General features: G+C 41.3%; 1 protein-coding gene across 1 annotated transcript in view; it reads left to right on the top strand.

Annotated features, from left to right (window-relative positions):
• PHIP (pleckstrin homology domain interacting protein) overlaps positions 1 to 19250 on the top strand; it is a gene marked incomplete in the record, with an annotated part of 1163892 nt that overhangs the window by 757121 nt on the left and 387521 nt on the right. The window contains 1 exon segment of the mRNA XM_053710468.1: positions 8144 to 8268. Within this exon segment, the coding sequence (XP_053566443.1) occupies positions 8144 to 8268 (125 nt within the window).

Genomic DNA, 19250 nt, shown 5'->3' with positions numbered 1-19250 from the left:
ATATATAAATACATACTATTTTCTTTCTTAAGACACGGTGAGTCCACGGAATCATCAATTACTGTTGGGAATATCTCACTCCTGGCCAGCAGGAGGAGACAAAGAGCATTATGAGAGAATTATTTAATTATCCTTAAAGGTACAGTACAGTTCATGTTAAAATTTAAAGGTACAGTACCTGCATATTTTATTATTCTTTGAGACTGTTACTCTTGAAGATAGACTCCTTGTTTCTGAGCCATCAGTCTCCCAGGTTGATGCTGTTCAAGCTATGCCACAGAATTCTCTTCATATGTCCCAAGGCATATTGGTGTCACATGCAGTTCCCTGCTGTTCCTCTTAATCCCTTGGAGGAGTTTTTTTGCATGCAGAGATTGCTGCCCAGGTATCCACTGCGTTATCTGTGGCATAAGCTGTCATTCCTACAGGGTAAACGCAAGAGGAAAATTAAAGATTCAGATAGTAGGGTTTCTGCTCCGACTTATGTTACCCAAGTTATCCTTTCTCACAAGTCTAATGAGCAAGATACGTCGGTAGCTTCTGAGGGTGAAATCTCAGATTCGGACAGTATAATTCCTTCAGCTGATGAATGAAGGATGTTTTTGGTTTCTCCTGTCGACTCAGATACTCCTACTGTTGTCATCCCTAGGAAATCTGGCAAGCTTAATACATTCTTTGATGTCCTTCCGCTGTGGAGGTCTTTACTGTGCAAGACCGTGCCCCGGAGATTATAGCACAGGAATGAGAGGGTCCTGGGATTCCTTTTCATGTCCCCTGTCTTTAAGAAGACGTTTCCTGTTGCTGACTCCATTAAGGAGTCGTGGCAATCGGTGCCTAACGTAGAAGGGGCCATTTTTACTCTGGCTAAGAGAACTTCTATTCCTATTGAGGATTGCTGCTCCTTTAAAAAAAGCCGGGGGCTTTTGAAGAAAATGTATGTTCATCTGGGTCTCCAATTGCAACCTGCAGTGTGTATCACCACTGTGACAATTGCTGCAGCCTAATGGTTCGACAAAGAGAGACAAAGAAGGGCGCCTCCTAGTGTAGCCAATAAATCAAAACGGACATAAGAGGCCCATGGTTCTGCGCCTTGTCGAGTCTCTTCTGGTAGAGACTCCTTTAGAGGGAATCCAAGATAGGATTACTGCTCTTAAGTTGTCCAATTCCTTTATTACTGACGCTCTCTTGCAGGGCATTAATTTGGGTGCCAAAATATTGTGCTTTGCTGTGTTAGCTCGCAGAGAATTGTGGCTGAAATCTTGGTCAGCCAATGTTTCCTCTAAGTCTAAGCTTCTAGCGATTCCTTACAAGGGTAAGACCTTGTTTGAACCCGGTCTGACAGAAATTGTTTCTGATACTACGGGTGGGAAAAACACGCAACTGACTCTAAATCTCTAAACTAAATCTCTAAACAAGGGGAAACAATTCAAGAAACCCGCTGCTGATTCTAAGTCAGTATGAAGGCTCTGCCTCCGATCTGGAAATGGATCAAGTGGGGAGCAGACTCGCTCAGTTTTCGCAAGCTTGGAAATGAGATGTACCAGACCCATGGACAGTGGACATAGTTTCCCAGGGTTACAAGTTAGACATTCTGGTCCAGGCACCATCTTTACAACTAGCAGAATCTCATAGAAAGATCTTGTTATCTTTTCTGCGTTCCCACGGTTGATCAACATGGAGAAAAGCTCTCTTGTTCCGGCTAGAAGAGTGATCTTCTTGGGAACTTTCATAGATTCCCTATCAATGTAAATATTTCTGATAGAAATCGGAAGGGCCAAGATTCTTTCCGCTTGCCTGTTTCTACAGTCTGCGGTACGGGCCTCCTGGGGGAAACTCGGAGTTCCTTAGCCATGAAGGAGGTGGTGCGAATCATTCAGTGGGTGGAGGCTTACAGTTTCTGTCTATCTGTCATCCACGTCCCAGGAGTGGACAATTGGGAAGTGGATTTCCTGAGCAGACGGACTTTTCACCCTGGGGAGTGGGAGCTTCATCCAGTAGTGTTCCCAAGGTTAACAACCAAATGGGGGCTATTGGAATTGGATCTGATGGCATCTCGTCAGAACGCCAAGCTCCCAAAATACGGTTTGAGGTTGAGGGACCCTCAAGCCTTTCTGATAGATGCTCTGGCAGTTCCTTGGAACTTCAGGTTGGCATATCTCTTTCCTCCGTTTGCTCTCCTTCCACGAGTCATTGCTCGAATCAAGCAGGAGAGAGTGTTGGTGATTCTAATTGCACCTGCGTGGCTGCGCAGGATCTGGTATGCAGATCTAGTAGAAGTGTTGTCTCTAACCCAGTGGAGACTCCTTCTAAGGAAGGACCTTCTACTTCAGGGGCCCCTTCTTTATTCAAATCTCGTTTCTCTGATGCTGGCTGCTTGGAGAGGGAACGCTTGATTTTGCTAAGCGTGGATTTTCCGAATCGGTCATTGAGACCATGATTCAGGCTTGCAAGCCTGTCACAAGAAATAATTAAATGTCTTTTTTGGTGTGAGACTAAAGGATATTCTTGGAGTAGAGTGAGGATTCCAAGAATCTTATCTTTTATCCAGGAAGGCCTGGAGAAGGGGTTGTCTGTCAGTACCCTCAAGGGTCAGATTTCTGCTCTATCTATTTTGTTGCACAAGCGTCTGACGGACGTGCCTGATTACATTACATTTCTTTTGTCAGGCCCTGGTCAGAATCAGGCCTGTGTTTAAATCTGTGGCTCCACCTTGGAGTCTTAACCTGGTTCTTAAGTTTTGCTACAATCTCCGTTTGAGCCTATGCATTCCATAGATATTAAGTTATCTTCTTGGAAGGTTTTGTTTCTTACTACTAGTTCTTTGCTCGGAGGGTTTTGAACTCTCAGCTTTGCAGTGTGACTCTCCTTATCTCATATTTCATGCAGATAAGGTAGTTCTTCTTACCAAGTTTTGGTTTTCTTTCTAAGGTTGTTTCGGACAGAAATATTAATCAGGAAATTGTTGTTCCTTCTCTCTATCCTAATCCTTCTCATAAAGAATGTTTGTTTCACAACCTTGATTTTCTTCTTAAATGGAAAGAGTCCACAGCTGCATTCATTACTTTTAGGAAAAAAGAACCTGGCCACCAGGAGGAGGCAAAGACAACCCAGCCAATTGCTTAAATACTCCCCCCACTCCCCTCATCCCCCAGTCATTCTTTGCCTTTTGTCCCAGGAGGATGGCAGAGAAGTGTCAGAAGTTTGTTTTGCCTCTTATGGAGGGTAGTACTCTACGACATGGGACAGGAGTTTTAAGTAATCCTATCAGTCTCTCAGTGAGGGCTTGGATGAAAGTTAGAGTCCGGAGATGCAGGGAGAGTCTTTCTGCGAAACCATCCCGACCTGACTCATGTTAACAGCTCCTCAAGTAATCGGTGTTGTCAAACTTCGCTCCGCTGCCTGCTTTCTTTCTCAAGACCATGGCAGAGGCCATGCTACTATCCGTCACACTTGAAGGGCCGTGTTCCTGTAAGATCGTTTTATTTTACTTTCTTCATGAATGTACTGTAATTCGGATGTTTCCCGAGAGGCTACCACCTTGCGGGTCTAACTAACCTTAAGGGTCTCAGTGAGTCTCCTTTAGTATCTTGGTAGCAAGGGTTAATATCTCCTGAAGGGGGTTATTGAACAGGTTTTTTTTTTATTGTGTTTGTTATATGATTCAACCTGCTTATGTGTGGTGTTAATTGGGCTCATGGTTTGGAACATTAAGGCCTCTGGAAGTGGCGCGACCTTATGATTGGCGTGCTTTTTTGGACTGTACGGTTCACCTTGTGGCCGGGCGTTATTACGTTCCATCTTCCATTTCCGCATTCCTGACCGTGTGACGAAGGAGAAATTCTAGTCCGCAGGGGTCTGGTTTATAGGAGGTGGTGAGGGCTCCAGCCATTGTGGGTGTCAGGTGCTGTTAATTTTAATTCTTTAGTCCATATTTGCATATCCTCTCTCCAGTTATGGAGGATTCTGATGCAGAGACTGTTCAAATTTCAGATTCTGTGTCCGGTGACAAATCCGGATTGGCCTCGTTGACACATGTCAACCAGTTATGTTCTGTATGCCATATGAGAGCACCTTTTTCCTCGGGCTCGGGGAATCAAGGGACAGTTGAGCCACATCTGCCTCTGGGGTTACCGTCCTCCGAGAGGCGAGTTCCCTACCGCTACATACTTCTGCACATGCGGGTAACCCAGTTTATGATTATTCCTCCATGCAGGTTGGCGTGTTCCCCCTGGAGATTGCAGCACGTTTTCGCTTCCACGTATTTTTGGCTATTATTCGTCTGCAGAGTCCAGACGTTTATTTGTGGTTGTAACTGTCCCTGTGTGTTGTACCTTTCGTTATAGAATTGTGCTCCTTTGCGTAATACTCAGACATGTTTTTCAGTTATTAAATGACGCTATCCTTTTTGGATACAAGAATTTTCAGTCTGCTAATTAGAATGGTGCACCTCATTAGACATGTGGGAATGATGTATTCTCCTGATTGTTATTTTGAAATCTTTCCCAGTTTATGGAAGATCAGGGCTCCATTTGGCTGGTCCTGCGGGTAGGCCTGTTTCTTCTTGGGCGTTAACCTCCAGGTTTCCTTATATTTTCTTTTTATCCGATAGGATGTTTTTTATTTTGTTTATTGTTTCCTTCAGGAACCTTCTAGGATCGATACTCTTAGTTACTTCTTCGGAAGTTGTTTTGGACATGTTAGTCCTATGTTAAAAATGTCTGTTTCCTTTCTTTCCCTCTGAGGGAGGACTTATGCAGCTTGCCGGTTAGGGCCCTGGGTGCAGGCTGGTCCTGTTGGGTTCATTCGGTCTTGTGGCTGTTCAGACACATGGCGCTGTTCTGTTCTGCTCGGCTGGTCCGGTCAAGGCGCTTAGTGCTCAGGTTATCATTTGTTTTATATGTTCAAACTAAGCATTCAAGAGGACCTGTGGGTCCGTGAGGCGGGTGGGATTGTTTTAGTCCTTATAGCCTTCAATCATGGCTGACTGGGTCAGTGGAGTTTCTGCTGCGTCACTTTCTCTTACGTCTGGTATTATCGGACCCTAGAGTTTCCTCCCCCACACAGTGTAGGGTTGGAGGGCTTAGTGCCCTCTTACCACTGTTTGAGCAGTTTGGCCTTCTTTTTTGAGGCTCTGGATTTGTCCTTTTGGACTTGGTCCATCAACAGCTAGTAGTGTGAATAGCTGAGTAGCATGCGGGAGGTTTGCAGTTTGAAACCAGCTGCAGCTCTTTGCACCTTGAATGTGTGCTTGTACGCAGTTTAATGTCCAAGGACATCTGTGTAACCAACTGCAACTTGCACATTGACCGTTTACTGTCTAGCAGAGTTATAAGACCTTTTTGATCTTCTTCCGTTGTCTTCGGGTGAGTTAGGTCTCCTTTCAAGGGATCTGGGTTCCTGGGAGATGGTTGATCCCTGTGGGGACATTTGGCTTAGCTCGAGGTTCCCCGCAGCTGGGAGGGCTTTGCTCCTCTTCTCCCTGTATTCCTCTGTTTGTTTGGAGGTGATGTGGAGACTAGCCCTGCTTGAGGGGTTTTGACCTCAAGGTATCCCTTGCTTTGTTGTCCTGAGGCTGTTTTGATAAGTCTAGGGGCTCTAGGGTCGTAATCCGACTTCTATCGCCTTGCTCCTTGGAGCGTAGGATTTTAGCAAGGTATGGTTTCTTCCTTCGGTCGGGACTTACGAGTTCTTGTTATCCGGATTGATCTGGATATTGCACCATATCCCTTGTGTCTGTTTTTTTTGTCAGACGGGGTCTTCAGTTCTCGGGTATTGTTTGTTTAACAATCCGGGTGTCCGGATCAGTTTTATCCCTGAGGCTTCCGGTTGCTGAGTCTACGCTCAGCGTTTTTCCTTGTGGACCCAGTTATGGGTTGTTACTGGAATCTTAGGCCTAAGGGCTGGTTTAGGGTTCCCCGGTACTGGGAACTTGGGCTATGTCCTTTACTCAATCTACCTGACCTGGTCATGGTTGGCCAGATTTTTCTGAGTGTCTGTTACTCATTAAGCTTGATGCGCCTTAGGGTTGGATTCCCTAGTTCGGCTTGCTAGGGTAACCCTTGGATTCATTGCTCTGCAGGCGAATGAGTTTGCGGTGTCTCTGCTGCATCCATTACACAGGGGATGTGTGTTAGCAAGCTACTTTTAAGGGGGTCCTTTCCAAGGACATCTGTGTTGGGGATTGATCTCTCTTTAGCTGGTGGCTTCGTGCCTTGAGGACAGATGTTGCCTTTCTGGCTACATCCCTTTTCTTAAGAGGTTATTCTCCTTCTTATGGAGATGTAGTCCCTTTCTTGGGGCTTCTCCTGGATTCAGGAGGTTGGAATGGTGGGTTAACTTTCGCAGAGGGGTGTCTCTCTGGGTTGTTACGTTCCATCTGGAGTCTTGCTGTTTTAGGAGTCGGGTTGCACCCGTGCTGTGGGGGGATGGCTGTAGCCATTCTTCTACTCGTTTTTTAACTGGTTTCGGATCTGCTGATGCTGGGTTGGTCTGGCTGGGTGTGGGTTCGGAGAGACGTCATTTTCAGGATCTAGGTGGGCATAGTTGCTAGCTCACTAGGCTTACAGGCAGGGTCCAGGATTACACCTCCTTCTGGCTCTGGGTTTAACCTCTCCTCGGGGGCCTCGATTGAGGTTCTGTGTTCCCCTTTTGGAGACCTGTTTTTAGGTCTGGCGGCTTAGGTTGCCTAGAGCGTGCCCTCTGTCTGGGGGTTTCTTTTTGCAATCGGTTCTCTTGTTGGCTGCTTCTACTTACTAGCAAGTACCCTCTATGTCATCCTGATGTTGACTCTGTCTTCTCGACTCGGGGTTTTTCGTCTGGGTCTGTTACACATTTTTTGTGGTTGGATACTTTTGTATTCTATGTTCGGACGCTGTGAGGACTTGGTCTTCAGTTGTCTTTTAGTGCTTGCATGATGATGTTTTTGGGTAGGGGTTCAGGCCTGGTGCCCTTAGTATGGGCCGCCTATTGTACCCTCCCGTCTTGGCATTCAGTGTCCTCTATAGCTTGGGTATTGTTTTCCCAAAAGTAATGAATGCAGCTGTGGACCCATTTAAGAAGAAAAACAAAAATTATGCTTACCTGATGATAATTTTCTTTTCTTCAGATGGAAAGAGTCCACAGCTGTCCACAGCTCCCCACCCGTAATTTTTTTGAGGGGCATCCTTATTTATTCTTCTGGCACCTTTCACCTGATATTTCTTCTACTGGTCCTTGTTCCTCAGCTGAATGACTGGGGGATGAGGGGAGTAGGAGTAGTATTTAAGCCTTTGGCTGGGGTGTCTTTTCCTCCTCCTGGTGGCCAGGTTCTTTTTTCTCCAAAAGTAATCAATGCAGCTGTGGACTCTTTTTATCAGAAGAAAAGAAAATTATCAGGTAAGCATAATTTATGTTATTGTGTGGGTCCTTAAATTTTATTGCAGACTGCTAAGGAATTTTGTCAGTCTTCTGCTTTGTTTGCTTTTCTGGAAAACGTAGAGATCCGAAAGCTACTGCCACTTCTCTTTCTCTCTGGTTGAGAAGTATTATTCGTTTGGCTTGTGAGTCTGCTGGAAAGCAGCCTCCTGAGAGAATTACAGTTCATTCCACTAGGGCTGTTTCTTCTTCTTGGGCTTTCAAGAATACGGTTTCTGTAGAAAAGATTTGTAAGACTACGACTTGGCCTTCTTTGCATATTTTTCTTTTGGGAGAAAGGTTCTTCTATTGATGGTGCCTTCTGTTTAGGTTTCCTGTCTTGTCCCTCCCTAATCATACGTGTCCTCTAGCTTGGGTATTGATTCCCAAAAGTAATTGATGATTACTCATCGTGTCTTAAGAAAGAAAACAAAATTTATGCTTACCTGATACATTTATTTATTTCTTGACAAGGTGAGTCCACGGCCCTCCCTTGTTTTCAGACAGTTTTTTTTATATAAACTTCAGGCCCCTCCGCACCTTATGTTATTTCCTTTCTCTCTTTCCCCCCCCCCCCCCCCCCACACACACACACACACACTGTCCCCCTTTTATTATACATCTATGTGTTTATAAGTATGTGTGTCCATCTTTTTATTTTTGTATAAGGCAAGAATAATAATTATCTTTGTTTTCTGTTAAACCTTAAAAAAGCTCTAACTCTGATCATTTTTGATCCATTTATCCACAGGAACAAGAGCTTATGAAGATTGTTGGGATTAAATATGAAGTTGGATTGCCAACACTCTGCTGCCTTAAACTTGCTTTTCTAGACCCAGACACTGGCAAGCTAACAGGAGGAGCATTCACAATGAAGTGAGGACATTTAGCCTTTTTTATTATTTTAATTAAGAGTATTTTGCTTCTGTTGACTTGAATTCTGTTGGGCTGGGAACCAAGATAGAGATACCTTTACTCCCACCCTTTTTCTATTTTACATTTCCTTATATACTAGATAAACATGTAGCTAGCCAATGGAGAGCGATTAATCAAGGCTGCAGTTTACAGAAAGATATAGGTAAAGGTATAGGAAAGTCACAATTAAACTTGCACAATTCAGATAGAGTATGTCGTTTTAAGACACTATTAAATTTATTTCAATTTTCAAATGTGCTTTGTTCTCTTGGTATCCCTTGTTAAAAAAAGATTACACACATTTCCAACACTACTGGGAACTAACTGCTGATTGGTGCCTGCATACATTTGTGTCTCGTATTTGGCTAACTAGGTGTGCTCAGCTAGCTGCCAGTAATGCAATGTTGTTCATTCAGCAAATGATAACAATAGAATGAAGCAAATTTGATAATAGAAGTAAATTGGAAAGTTGTTTAAAATTGTATGTCTTTCTAAATCATGAAAGAAAATGTTAAGGTTTCCTGTCCCTTTAAATATACTATATTTTGAAATTGTAAGTTGCACATTCAAACTTTTTCACTTGTTTTTTGTGACATCACATGCAGATAAAGAGGATTATTAATTATGGATAATAGCAAGCCATCATTTGAAGGGAAATGTAAACTTCAATATGTTTTATGGGACACAACTTATCACAACCCAATTCTTTTATCCTCAATTTTTAATACAGGTTTTGCTTGGAGTAGGCTTGACTGTTCTTTGCTTCTCTTTTACTTAATGTCTTCTTCTATTACTGCAGTTTATAGAGCTTTTACCCCTCTCTTTTTTCTTTACTTGATTTGTGAGAATCACATAGGGCCACCCTTCTTTTTTTCATTAGTTGTCGAGTCCATAAGCCGTTACTCCGGGGATTCAGCTCCTTACCACTAGGAGGAGCCAAAAAATCCAAAAACTCTAAGCGAACTCAATCCCTCTCACCTCTCTGGTATTGTATTCTTACGTATAACTAAGCAAGGAGAAGTAGAAAGATAGTGAAGCACAAAACGGGAAAAAGGTGCAAACTAGGACTGCTGCACTCAATCACTCCCACCTTTCTTGTATTCTAGTTTTATCTTTGCCTTTGAGAACAGGGTGAAGAAGGGAAGTGCTCCAGTTTCTTTGTTAAAAAAAAAAAAAAAAAAGTGTCGTCTCTACCCCGTGGAGACTCCCTCTGAGGAAGGACCTTCTAGTTCAGGGACCCTTTCTCCTAGTTCAGGGGCCTTTTCTTCATTCAAATTTTGTTTCTCTGAAGCTGACTGCTTGGAGATGGAACGCTTGATTTTGCTAAGCAGGGATTTTCCGAATCGGTCATTGAGACCATGATTCAGGCTCGTAAGCCTGTCACTTTCTTTTCACACGGTGAGTCCACAGAATCATCAGTTACTGTTGAGAATATCACTCCTGGCCAGCAGGAGGAGGCACAGAGCACCACAGCAAAGCTGTTAAGTTTCAATTCCCTTCCCACAACCCCCAGTCACTCGACCGAAAGAAAAGGAGAGAAGGGAAATAACATAAGGTGCGGAGGGGCCTGAGGTTTATATAAAAAAAACTGTCTGAAAACAAGGGAGGGCCGTGGACTCACCTTGTCAAGAAATAAATAAATGTATCAGGTAAGCATAAATTTTGTTTTCTTTTTAAAGACACAGGGAGTCCACGGAATCATCAATTACTGTTGAAAATCAATACCCGAGCTAGAAGAAACATATGATTCCCTTAGAGGATAATACATTTGTCAAGAACCATATGGACGTGAAATTGGTAACCTTTCATCGAAACACCTTTTTCAGCAAGCACTGCTTCTGTAGAAGTTGTGCATACTCTTTGGTGTGACAGTTTGTGCAAATCTCAGAATACTCTGTTGGATGTAGCTTTTCAAAGTTGTTTAAAGCCGATTAATGCACTTATTTGTGGTCCTATTGTTGGCATATTTTGATTTTGTACTAAGTATATGACTTCAGCAGTACTGACCAAAATGTGTCCAAAGACCGACTTTTAGCTTTCCATTTCAAGGGAGAATTTATTTGGACCTGGTCTTGACATAATTTCCACTGTGTCTGGAGGAAAAGGAACTTTTTTCCTTCAGGACAAGAAGCGTCAATCTAAGAACCAAAAATCTTACTCCTCCTTACATTGAACTGAACCTTTGAGATCCTACTGGAAGTTTAATCCAGTTAGAACAAAGCCAAGGATTTTATTCCATTCTTTTCCATTAATCCCAAGAAAGAGGGAATTTTCAGACCAAGTCTTTGCTTAATGACTTTAAACAAATTTCTCAAGAGTTCCTATTTTTCAAAATTGTAACAAGCTGGGCAATTCTACCCTTATTCAACAGGGTCATTTTATATCTGCATTTAACTTGAAGAATGCCTTCCTTTCTATTCCTAGACCATCTCCAATTTCTAAGATTTGTCTTTCATGACATATTTTTTCAGTTTATCTATCTACATCTCCCAGAAGGTTTACAAAGGTTCTCAAAACTTTCTTGCCTGTAAGAAGAACTCATGTAGTATTCAGGCTTCATTTTTTCCTTCAGCTGTATTTTACAGGTGAAACTCGAAAAATTAGAATATCGAGCAAAAGTTAATTTATTTCACTAATGCAACTTAAAAGGTGAAACTAATATATGAGATAGACTCATTACATGCAAAGCAAGATAGTTCAAGCTGTGATTTGTCATAATTGTGATGATTATGGCTTACAGCTCATGAAATCTCCAAATCCACAATTTCAGAAAATCAGAATATTACATGCAATCAATAAAACAAGGATTGTACATAGAACAATATCGGACCTCTGAAAAGTATAAGCATGCATGTACTGTATGTACTCAGTACTTGGTTTGGGCCCCTTTTGCAGCAATTGCTGCCTCAATGCGGCGTGGCCTGAAGCTATCAGCCTGTGACACTGCTGAGGTGTTATGGAAGACCAAGATGCTTCAATAGCGACCTTCAGCTCTTCTGCATTGTTCGGTCTCATGTCTCTTATCTTTCTCTTGGCAATGACCCATAGATTCTCTATGGGGTTCAGGCCAGGCTAGTTTGCTGGCCAGTCAAGCACAGTAATCCCACGGTCATTGAACCAGGTTTTGGTGCTTTTGGCAGTGTGGGCAGGTGCCAAGTCCTGCTGGAAAATTATGTCAGCATCTCCATAGAGCTTGTCTGCGTAAGGAAGCATGAAGTGCTCCAAAATCTCCTGGTAGATGGCTGCGTTGACCCTAAACTTAATGAAGCACAGTGGACCAACACCAGCAGATGACATGGCTCCCCAAATCAACACAAACTGTGTAAACTTCTCACTGGACTTCAAGCATCTTGCAGTGTGTGCCTCTCCATTCTTCCTCCATACTCTGGGTCCTTGGTTTCCAAATGAGATGCAAAATTTGCTCTCATCAGAAAAGAGGACTTTGGATCACTGAGCAACAAACCAGGTCTGTTTTTCTTTAGCCCAGGTAAGACGCTTCTGATGTCGTTTTGTTGTTCACGAGTGGCTTGACAAGAGGAATACAACATTTGAAGCCCATGTGCAGGATCCGTCTGTGTGTGGTGGCTCTTGATGCACTGACTCCAGCCTCAGTCCACTCCTTGTGAAAGTCCCCAACACTTTTGAATGGCCTTTTCCTAGCAATCCTCTCCAGGCTGCAGTCATCCCTGCTGCTTGTGCACCTTTTTCTTCCACAGTTTTCCCTTCCACATTTTTTACCCTCCACATTTTTTCCCTTCCACATTTAACTTTCTATTAATGTGCTTTGATACAGCACTTTGGGAACATCCAACTTCTTTTGCAGTTATCTTTTGAGGCTTTCCCTCCTTATGGAGGGTGTCAATGATGGTTTTCTGCACAACTGTCAGGTCAACAGTCTTTCCCATGATTGTGATTCCTACTGAACCAGACTGAGAGACCATTTAAAGGTTCAGGAACCCTTTGCAGGTGTTATGGCTTAATTAGCTGATTAGAGTGGGACATTTTGAGCCTAGAATATTGCACCTTTTCACAATATTCAAATTTTCTGAGATTGTGGATTTGGGGTTTTCATGAGCTGTAAGCCATAATCATCACAATTATGACAAATCACAGCTTGAGATATCTTGTTTTGCATGTAATGAGTCTATCTCATATATTAGATTCACCTTTAAGTTGCATTAATGAAATAAATGAACTTTTGCACGCTATTCTAATTTTTCAAGTTTCACCTGTATATCAACAGTCAACTGTTGTTTTTTATTCCGCAGACATGAATGGAGAATTAATTTAAAAGCGTTCTCTTTCCATTTATCAAGAGCCTCTTTTGTAGTACTTAGTAACTATGCATGGGATCAGAGTTAGTCAGTTTGTTCACAACTACAATAGATTTCCAACCCATCTGTAGTTCAGTGTATGGAAGTGTTAGGTCTGATGATTGCAGCATCAGATGTTCTTCCTTTTTCATGGTTCAATGACATTTTTTCAACTTTTCATGCTTCGACAAGGGTGCCAAAATTTCACCCAGCTATTTTATAGAATCCTATAGAATTCTTCAGTGAAGCAATCTCTGCCCTCGTGAATAGTTTTAAAAACTGTTTGTGGGGGCGTCCTTTATTCGTCCAATTTGGAAAGTAATGTCAGTCCTTATTCTCTTGGATTGGGGTTCAGTCTGGGGGTCTAGAAGAGCACAGAGAGTTTGGTTTTCCCAGGAGATGAGATCAAAAGTCCAGAGGGCCACATCAGTTTTTCTTTCATGTAATTAGCAAGAGTCCATGAGCTAGTGACGTATGGGATATACATTCCTACCAGGAGGGGCAAAGTTTCCCAAACCTTAAAATGCCTATAAATACACCCCTCACCACACCCACAATTCAGTTTTACAAACTTTGCCTCCGATGGAGGTGGTGAAGTAAGTTTGTGCTAGATTCTACGTTGATATGCGCTCCGCAGCAAGTTGGAGCCCGGTTTTCCTCTCAGCGTGCAGTGAATGTCAGAGGGATGTGAGGAGAGTATTGCCTATTTGAATGCAGTGATCTCCTTCTACGGGGTCTATTTCATAGGTTCTCTGTTATCGGTCGTAGAGATTCATCTCTTACCTCCCTTTTCAGATCGACGATATACTCTTATATATACCATTACCTCTGCTGATTCTCGTTTCAGTACTGGTTTGGCTTTCTACAAACATGTAGATGAGTGTCCTGGGGTAAGTAAATCTTATTTTCTGTGACACTCTAAGCTATGGTTGGGCACTTTGTTTATAAAGTTCTAAATATATGTATTCAAACATTTATTTGCCTTGACTCAGAATGTTCAACTTTCCTTATTTTTCAGACAGTCAGTTTCATATTTGGGATAATGCATTTGAATTAATCATTTTTTTCTTACCTTCAAAAATTTGACTCTTTTTTCCCTGTGGGCTGTTAGGCTCGCGGGTGCTGAAAATGCTTCATTTTATTGCGTCATTCTTGGCGCGGACTTTTTTGGCGCAAAAATTCTTTTCCGTCAAAAAAATGCCGCAACTTCCGGCGACACATATGACGCCGGAAGTTGCGTCATTTTTTTGACGTTATTTTGCGCCAAAAATGTTGGCGTTCCGGATGTGGCGTCATTTTTGGCGCCAAAAGCATTTTAGGCGCCAAATAATGTGGGCGTCTGATTTGGCGCTAAAAAATATGGGCGTCGCTTTTGTCTCCACATTATTTTAGTCTCATTTTTCATTGCTTCTGGTTGCTAGAAGCTTGTTCTTTGGCATTTTTTCCCATTCCTGAAACTGTCATTTAAGGAATTTGATCAATTTTGCTTTATATGTTGTTTTTTTGTCTTACATATTGCAAGATGTCTCACGTTGCATCTGAGTCAGAAGATACTACAGGAAAATCGCTGTCTAGTGCTGGAGCTACCAAGCTAAGTGTATCTGCTATAATTTTTGGTATCTGTTTCTCCAGCTGTTGTTTGTATTGCATGTCATGACAAACTTATTAATGCAGATAAAATTTCCTTTAGTACTGTTACATTACCTGTTGCTGTTCCGTCAACATCTAATTTTCAGAGTGTTCCTGATAAACATATGAGATTTTATTTTTTAAATCCATTAAGAAGGCTATGTCTGTTATTTCTCCTTCTAGTTTACATAAAAGTCTTTTAAAACTTCTCTTTTTTTTTAAATGAACATCATCATTCTGATACTGATAAATCTTTGTATTTGTTCAAGATGGAATTTATTCGTTCTTTATTTAAAGAAGTATTAATTGCATTAGAAATAGAGGATTCTGGTCCTCTTGATACTAAATCTAAACGTTTAAATAAGGTTTTTAAATCTCCTGTAGTTATTCCAGAAGTGTTTAATCTCCCTGATGCTATTTCTGATGTAATTTCCAGGGAATGGAATAATTTGGGTAATTCTTTTACTCCTTCTAAACGTTTAAGCAATTATATCCTGTGCCATCTGACAGATTAGAGTTTTTTGGGACAAAATCCCTAAGGTTATGGGGCTGTCTCTACTCCTGCTAAATGTACTACTGTTCTTACGGCAGATAGTACTTTATTTAAGGAAAATTGAATCCTTTCTAAGAAAAGCTTACTTATGTTCAGGTAATCTTCTTAGACCTGCTATATTTTTAGCGGATGTTGCTGCAGCTTCAACTTTTTGGTTAGAAGCTTTAGCGCAACAAGTAACAGATCATAATTTTATAGCATTATTATTATTCTATAACATGCTAATAATTTTATTGGTGATACCATCTTTTGATATCATTAGAGTTGATGTCAGGTATATGTCTCTAGCTATTTTAGCTAGAAAAGCTTTATGGATTAAACTTGGAATGCTGATATGTCTTCTAAGTCAACTTTGCTTTCCCTTTCTTTCCAGGGTATTAAATTATTATCTCAATTGTTTCTGGAAGGAAGGGAACTTTTTTACCAAAGGATAAAAAATCTAAGGTAAATTTAGGTCTAATAGTCTTTTTCGTTCCTTTCCTCACAACAAGGAACAAAAGCCTGATCCTTCATCCTCAGGAGCGGTATCAGTTTGGAAACTATTTCCAGTTTGGAATATATCCAAGCCTTATAGAAATCTATAGCCAGCTCCTAAGTACCCATGAAGGTGCGGCCCTTATTCCAGCTCAGCTGGTATGGGGCAGATTACGTTTTCTTCAAAGAAATTTGGATCAATTCCGTTCTCAATCTCTGGTTTCAGAACATTGTTTCAGAAAGGTACAGAATTGGCTTCAAGTTAAGGCCTCCTGCTAAGAGATTTTTTTCTTTCCCGTGTCCCAGTTAACACAGCAAAGGCTCAGCATTTCTGAAATGTGTTTCAGATCTAGAGTTGGTTGGAGTAATTATGCCAGTTCCAGTTCTGGAACAGGGGCTGGGGTTTTATTTTATCTCTTCATTGTACCAAAGAAGGTCAATTCCTTCAGACCAGTTCCGGATCTATCAATATTGAATCGTTATGTAAGGATACCAACATTCAAGATGGTTACTGTAGGACTATCCTGCTTTTTGTTTAGCAAGGGCATTATATGTCTACAATAGATTTACAGGATGTGTATCTGCATATTCCGATTCATCCAGATCACTTTTAGTGTCTGAGATTCTCTTTTTAGACAAGCATTACCAGTTTTTTGGCTCTACCGTTTGGCCTAGCCTCAGTTCCAAGAATTTTTTTCAAAGGTTCTTGGTGCCCTTCTTTCTGTAATCAGAGAACAGGGTTTTGGTATTTCCTTATTTGGACGATATCTTGGTATTTGCTCAGTCTTCTCATTTTCGAAGAATCTCATACGAATCGACTTGTGTTGTTTCTTCAAGTTCATGGTTGGAGGTTCAATTTACCAATCAGTTCATTGATTCCTCAGACAAGGGTAACCTTTTTAGGTTTCTAGATAGATTCAGTGTCTATGACTCTGTCCTTGTCAGACAAGAGAAGTTTAACATTGATATCAGCTTGTCAAAACCTTCAGTCACAATCATTCCCTTTGGTAGCCTTATGCATGGAAATTTTAGGTCTTAGGACTGCCGCATCAGATGCGATCTCCTTTGCTCGTTTTCACATGCGACCTCTTCAGCTCTGTATGCTGAACCAATGGTGCAGGGATTACTCAAAGATATCTCAATTAATATCTTTAAACCGATTATACGACACTCTCTGACATGGTGGACAGATCACCATCGTTTAGTTCAGGGGGCTTCTTGTTCTTCCAACCTGGACTATAATCTCAACAGATGCAAGTCTTACAGGTTGGGGAGCTGTGTGGGGGTATCTGACGGCACAAGGGGTTTGGGAATCTCAGGAGGTGAGATTCCGATCAATATTTTGGAACTCCGTGCAATTTTCAGAGCTTTCCAGTCTTGGCCTCTTCTGAAGAGAGAGTTGTTCATTTGTTTTCAGATAGACAATGTCACAACTATGGCATACATCAATCATCAAGGAGGGACTCACAGTCCTCTGGTTATGAAAGAAGTATCTCGAATTTTGGTTTGGGCGGAATCCAGCTCCTGTCTAATCTCTGCGGTTCATATCCCAGGTATGGACAATTGGAAAGCGGATTATCTCAGTCGCCAAACGTTGCACCTGGGCGAATGGTCTCTTCACCCAGAGGTATTTCCTCAGATTGTTCAATGTGGGAACTCCCAGAAATAGATCTGATGGCTTCTCATCTAAACAAGAAACTTCCCTGGTATCTGTCCGGATCCCGGGATCCTCGGGCGGAGGCAGTGGATGCATTATTTTCTTCCTTACAAGTGTCATCCTGCCTATATCTTTCCGCCTCTAGTTCTTCTTCCAAGGGTATTCTCCAATATTCTAAAGGAATGCTCGTTTGTCCTGCTGGTAGCTCCAGCATGGCCTCACAGGTTTTGGTATGCGGATCTTGTCCGGATGGCCTCTTGCCAGCTGTGGACTCTTCCGTTAAGACCAGTCTTTCTGTCTCAAAACCTTAATTTTAAGGTATGGAGTTTGAACGCTTGATTCTTGGTCAAAGAGGTTTCTCTGACTCTGTGATTGATACTATGTGACAGGCTCGTAAATTTGTATCTAGAGAGATATATTATAGAGTCTGGAAGACTTATATTTCTTAGTGTCTTTCTCATCTTTTTTCTTGGCATTCTTTTTGAATACCGAGAATTTTACAGTTTCTTCAGGATGGTTTAGATAAAGGTTTGTCCGCAAGTTCCTTGAAAGACAAATCTCTGCTCTTTCTGTTCTTTTTCACAGAAGGTTTGCTAATCTTCCTGATATTTATTGTTTTGTACAACCTTTGGTTCGTATAAAACCTGTCATTAAGTCAATTTCTCCTCCTTGGAGTTTGAATTTGGTTCTGGGGGCTCTTCAAGCTCCTCCTTTTGAACCCATGCATTCTTTGGTCGTTATATTACTTTCTTGGAAAGTTTTGTTTCTTTTGGCCATCTCTTCTGCCAGAAGAGTCTCTGAATTATCTACTCTTTTTTGTGAGTCTCCTTTTCTGATTTTGCATCAGGATAAGGCGGTGCTGCGAACTTTTTTACCTAAGGTTGTGAATTCTAACAACATTAGTAGAGAAATTGTGGTTCCTTCATTATGTCCTGATCCTATGAATTCTAAGGAGAAATCATTGCATTCTTTGGATGCTGTTAGAGCTTTGTAATATTATGTTGAAGCTACTAAGTCTTTCCGAAAGACTTCTAGTCTATTTGTCATCTTTTCCGGTTCTAGAAAAGGCCAGAAAGCTTCTGCCATTTCTTTGGCATCTTGGTTGAAATCTTTATTTCATCATGCCTATGTTGAGTCGGGTAACACTCCGCCTCAAAGGATTACAGCTCATTCTACTAGGTCAGTTCTACTTCCTGGGCGTTTAGGAATGGAGCTTCGGTTGATCAGATTTGCAAAGCAGCAACTTGGTCCTCTTTGCATAATTTTACTAAATTTTACCATTTTGATGTGTTTTCTTCTTTTGAAGCAGTTTTTGGTAGAAACGTACTTCAGGCAGTGTTTTCAGTTTGAATCTTCTGCTTATGCTTTTTCATTAAAATTTTATTCTGGGTGTGGATTATTTTCAGCAGGAATTGGCTGTCTTTATTTTATCCCTCCCTCTCTAGTGACTCTTGCGTGGAAAGATCCACATCTTGGGTAATCATTATCCCATACGTCACTAGCTCATGGACTCTTGCTAATTACATGAAAGAAAACATAATTTATGTAAGAACTTACCTGATAAATTCATTTCTTTCATATTAGCAAGAGTCCATGAGGCCCGCCCTTTTTTGTGGTGGTTTTGATTTTTTTGTATAAAGCACAATTATTCCAATTCCTTATTTTATATGCTTTCGCACTTTTTTCTTATCACCCCACTTCTTGGCTATTCGTTAAACTGAATTGTGGGTGTGGTGAGGGGTGTATTTATAGGCATTTTAAGGTTTGGGAAACTTTGCCCCTCCTGGTAGGAATGTATATCCCATACGTCACTAGCTCATGGACTCTTGCTAATATGAAAGAAATGAATTTATCAGGTAAGTTCTTAAATAAATTATGTTATTTAGCTTTTTAGCTAAATCTCTTGAATTACAAGCTTTACTTGTAAGCACGATAGTCTTTTCCAAAACGCATTATTGCCTTTTTTTCCAGATAAGTTTCTACTGCTTAAATTCTCAAGAATGAGGATAAATTTGGACGGCAGCAACATACTTTCTCTAAATTGTTTGGTATGAAAGTCCTTCAAGAAGCAGGGTCTTGTAATTAGGTGCCTGCCTTAAAATGTTTTTGTCCCGCCTAATTACTGGTGGACTCCACAGTTTGGGTATTATTTCCCAGGAATAATGGGTCGTGGACTCTCACCACCTTATGAAAGAAAAAAAATGTATGCTTACCTGATAAATTTCTTTCTTTCATGGTGGTGAGAGTCCACAATACTGATCCATTTTAATTTTTTTAAGGAGACCGTTCTATTTTGTATCTTATTTTAACTACTTTG

Source organism: Bombina bombina, chromosome 4 (genome assembly GCF_027579735.1).
Source record: "Bombina bombina isolate aBomBom1 chromosome 4, aBomBom1.pri, whole genome shotgun sequence".
Lineage (NCBI taxonomy): Eukaryota > Metazoa > Chordata > Amphibia > Anura > Bombinatoridae > Bombina > Bombina bombina.
The sequence above is the reverse complement of the archived record's forward strand: the minus strand, read 5'-3'. Positions and strand labels throughout refer to the sequence as shown.